Source organism: Peromyscus eremicus, chromosome 15 (genome assembly GCF_949786415.1).
Source record: "Peromyscus eremicus chromosome 15, PerEre_H2_v1, whole genome shotgun sequence".
NCBI lineage: Eukaryota > Metazoa > Chordata > Mammalia > Rodentia > Cricetidae > Peromyscus > Peromyscus eremicus.
The window spans coordinates 12,874,730-12,878,926 of NC_081431.1; the positions used below are offsets into that span (position 1 = coordinate 12,874,730).

At 53.9% G+C, this 4,197-nt stretch overlaps 1 protein-coding gene across 1 annotated transcript; it reads left to right on the forward strand.

The window, feature by feature from the left end:
• The first annotated feature begins 1,783 nt into the window (after positions 1-1,783).
• Ccdc185 (coiled-coil domain containing 185) lies at positions 1,784-3,861 on the forward strand. The gene has a single exon (XM_059280267.1). It carries the CDS (start codon positions 1,862-1,864, stop codon positions 3,728-3,730), a length of 1,869 nt encoding a protein of 622 aa, XP_059136250.1. The 5' UTR covers positions 1,784-1,861; the 3' UTR covers positions 3,731-3,861.
• Positions 3,862-4,197: the final 336 nt, after the last annotated feature.

Genomic DNA, 4,197 nt, shown 5'->3' on the forward strand with positions numbered 1-4,197 from the left:
CACACACACACACACACACACACACCAAACAAACTTTTAAGTAAGTCATCAATTTTATATTGGGCCATATTTATAGCTATTAGAGGGGCACATTTGGCTTGAGAGCCAGAGGTGGGATGTATCTTCACAAATAAGCCAACAGAAAGAGCTCTTTACAAACTAGATCTTGGTATCCTGAGTACCAGGAACGTTCCTGGCATCCTTAATATTGCCTTAAGACCAATCAGGTACATTCTGACTTGAGGGAAGTCACTTTTGGTCCTGACCACTATCTAAGTCTCCTAACCTAAATCAAGGGTAATTCGATGTTCATCTTGCTCCCTGGACCTGCCAGCGAGTCCCTAAAAACCAGCACACAGTGCTGTCCTGGGTGTGCCTGCTGTGGTCTTCCATCTCACAGCATCTTGGGGCCAATTCTCATAAACTGGAGTGACGTTCTGGAACAAGGGCACTAATCCCATTTATGAGGGTTCCACCCTCATGACTAAACTCTCTGCCAAGGGCTCCTACCTCTTAATGCAATCATGGTGGTGATTAGATTTCAAAGCATGCAGTTTGGGGGCATACATCCAGACCATAGCAACCCTAGATGAGGAAAATGGCAGAATCCCAGAGTTTAGTGTGTCGGCCCCCGAGAGTTGCTGCTCTCTACACTTTATCCAAACTTCGGTAAAACTGCATTAATCTAGTAACTCTTTTCTTTGGCTAGAAATCTGCAGAAATTTTTGTAAGCTAACACATTAAGTGTTAAAACTTTTAACTGGAGCTTAGTAGGGCAGCATTTATCGAATGCATTATGGTGCCAGGCTGTCCACACATTTCATTTCACTTAACCTTCACCATGGCCCACCCAGCTTTCCTGAACTCCAGGATCATGGAAGTAACTTGTCCAACATTGCATGGATTGAAAGTGGAACACTGGGACTCATTTGCCTCTCAGCAAGGGGAGCGGGGTGAGGGATTCCCACAAAAGTGGAGAAAAAAAAAAACAAATGGAAAATAAATGAAATCTTTGGGGGGCTATTTCAAAACAGTGTGGACAAAATTCATGTTCTGATAAAAGCTGTAACTGGCACATTAGATGAAAGTCCAAACTGCCTCTTGCTGTTTTAAAGTTTACAAAGGTTAACATGGAAGCATCTCTTGGGTGACCAGGGTGCTTCCTAGGCTGTTTCCTTTCCAGGCCTTGTGTGGATCAATTGGGAATAGTGAGGGAGGGGAGGTAGATGCTTGGCCAGTAAAGGGAGCTTTCTCCGAGCTGGAGTTTGATCCCCGGAACTCACATGGTGTGAAGAACCGACTTCTGCAAGTTGACCTCTGCTGCCCACATGCCGGCCATGGCTTGTACTTGTCCATACACAATAACACACACACACACACACACACACACACACACACACACACACACACACTAAAACAAATGTAAAAATAAAGAGATGTGACTCCGAGGACCAGCACTCCCCTCGGTCCTCTACACTACAGTTTGGCCCTCCCTCCCACTGCGTTCTGTTTATAGCACGGTGTGCCCTTGGCCCAAGGGCTCTCACAAACCCACTAATCCAGCAAGCTAAAACACTGGTGGCATCACGATCCTCATTTCCAAATACCACCCCTGATTTCCTGGACTTCCAACCAGGTCCTCCGAGGCATCTATTTGCCCACTCTGCCCTATCTCATCAAAGCCCCGGTGCACCAAGGCCTTCAAAGACCTGATGGCGCAAGGACACATTGTGAAGTGGCAGGAGCGTCACAGGCCACGTGGATCCCAGGACCTGAGAGTGGGGTGGGTGTCCTCAGTGGCCCCCTGGAGGTCCCCCCCCCCCGACCTTCGTGTAGACTCTGGGCCCGCCGGGAAGAGAGCATGGCCGGCTTCCACCTCTTCTCCCCACGGTCCTATGGGGAGCTTGGGGAGCCCTCGCCCGGTAGAAAGCGGGAGTTCGCGGCACGGCTGGGCTGGCCTGAGCCATCCGTGAGTTCCTGGGCCCGGACTCCCGGCGCTGAGACCGAGCCCGAGACCCGGGTGCCCGGGATACACCAGAAATGTTCGCCCACAGGGCGGCCCCGCCGGCGTGGGTATATCGCCTCTCCACGAGAAAGCCACAGTTTGACACACGTGGCCCGGAGACCCTCGGACCGCGCTAGGAAGCACAGGTCCGGCAGCCGGCGCCTGGAAGAAGCCTGCGGGGAGGCACCGACCAAGTCCGGCAGCACCTGGCGGCAGCTGCAGCAGCCGGATCAGCCCTACCCGCGCTACTCTGAAGGCCCAGGAGATTCGTCCCCGCCATACCCCGGGGGAGCTTTCAGCCCCCAGAGTGCTGGGACTTTGCTTTTAGAAAAGACACACAACAGAGACCGGTGGGCAGTGCCGGTGTGCAGACCTGTAGATCTCCGGTCCCCTTCCTCGGTTCTCACGGACAAGTCCTCGGTGCACTCCCCAGAGTTCGAGAAGCAACCCACTTGTGTGTGCACCCAGAAGAGGGGTAGTGGTGACCGGACTGAGTCCTTAGCCAACCAGTACTCCCAGCCCTCCGCCTCCTGCAAAGAGACGAGTAGCCAGCACGCTCAGGTCCTCAAGAGCAAGCTGGACGAAGCGGTGATATCCTCCAGGGACCAGAAGATCGTGGCCCTGGTGCTGAGCCGGCTGAAGAAGGCCCAGAAGATGCGAGAGCTGCAGCAACAGGCCGCAGTCGCCTGGGAGGAGCTGAAGCGCTCAGACCAGAAAGTCCACCTGACCCTGGAGAGAGAACGCAGGCTGCTACTGCAGCAGAGCCAGGAGCAGTGGCAAGGACTGAAGGAACCGCACAAGCCACGGAGGGGCCATGAGCCGCTTCGCCAGTGCAGGGAGCAGCTGGGCCCGCGGCATGACCATCAGGCCAAGAGCACCATCCAGTCGGAGAGCGAGAGTGGGTGGCGGGTGCAACCTGCCAACCCGGAGAACCACCGAGGCCTGGACAAGCTAGACAGGGTGCAAACACAAGCTGAGCACCTCAAACAGTGTCAAGTGCAGCGTCTGCGGGAGCAGGAGAGGGTGCTGCAGAATCTGCGGGACCTGAACCGGCTGCAGCTGCGGAAGAGGCTGGAGGCGGCCTGTCATAAGAGGCAGCAGCACCTGGCCGAGAGCCAGAAGAAGGTTCAGGAAAGCAACCTGAGCTCACTCGTCAACTACCAGGCACGCAAGGTTCTCATGGACTGCCAGGCCAAGGCGGAGGAACTCCTCAGGAAGCTGTCGCTGGAGCAGAGTTCCCAGAGTCCCCAGGACATCCAAGAAAGTCTGGCTAAGGAGAGGCACCGAGAGCAGCAGGGGAAGGCAAAAAGGGAGGTAGAGCAGCTCCAGCGAGTGAGGTGGCGTGCGGAGGAGGCAGAGGAGCAGCGCCAGGTGAGCAAGCGGATCCTGGCCGAGCTGGCTGAGCAGAAGATCAGGCAGGCCAGGGGTCACGCGCACAAAACCACCAGCGACAGGGCGCAGCACCTGGAGGAGCTGAACATCCTGCGTGAAAAGAACCATCAGATCTTGAAGTTGAAAGCAGAGAAGGAGGAGAAGAGTCACATTGAGGGCATTAAGGAAGCCATCAAGAGGAAGGAACAAAGGGTCCAGCAGATGACCAGAGGGAAAGACCCCATCTTCCAGGAGTTCCAGAAGGTTTCCCCAGCCTCCAAATCAGACCGCTGCTTTGACCACGTGGCAGCAGAGGCCCCGCTGCCCATGCACCAGCAGAGTGGAAACTACTGAGAACCCAGGAGGAAGACGGCAACAACCTAGCAGCCAGACAGAGATGTCATCGTGCGATTCCGCTTTATAATCTGATTTTAACCGTGCATTGATTTTTAAAAAATATATAAAATAGCTGCAATTTCCTCCCATGAATTAGTTCATTGATTCACTTGGGTGGTATAGATGGGGTTGGGGAGAGAAAATGGGGGAGGAGGGGCAGGTGTGAAAATTGCTTGGCTTTTGAGTTTTGAGGTGAAACAGAAAACATTCATTTGCCTTTCAAGGAATCTAGAAGCACACATGAGGCTGGAGTTAGAGAAGCCAGAAAAGAATGTACAATTGGCCGTGGTGCACGCCTTTAATCCCAGCACTCGGGAGGCAGAGGCAGGCGGGTCTCTGTGAGTTCCAGGCCAGCCTGGTCTACAGAGTGAGCTCCAGGACAGCCAGGGCTACACAAATAAACCCTGTCTCAAAATACATATACA

Bases quoted from the DNA above. Each gene is read 5' to 3' on its own strand.
- Ccdc185 (XM_059280267.1), top strand. From the start codon at position 1,862: ATGGCCGGCTTCCACCTCTTCTCCCCACGGTCCTATGGGGAGCTTGGG.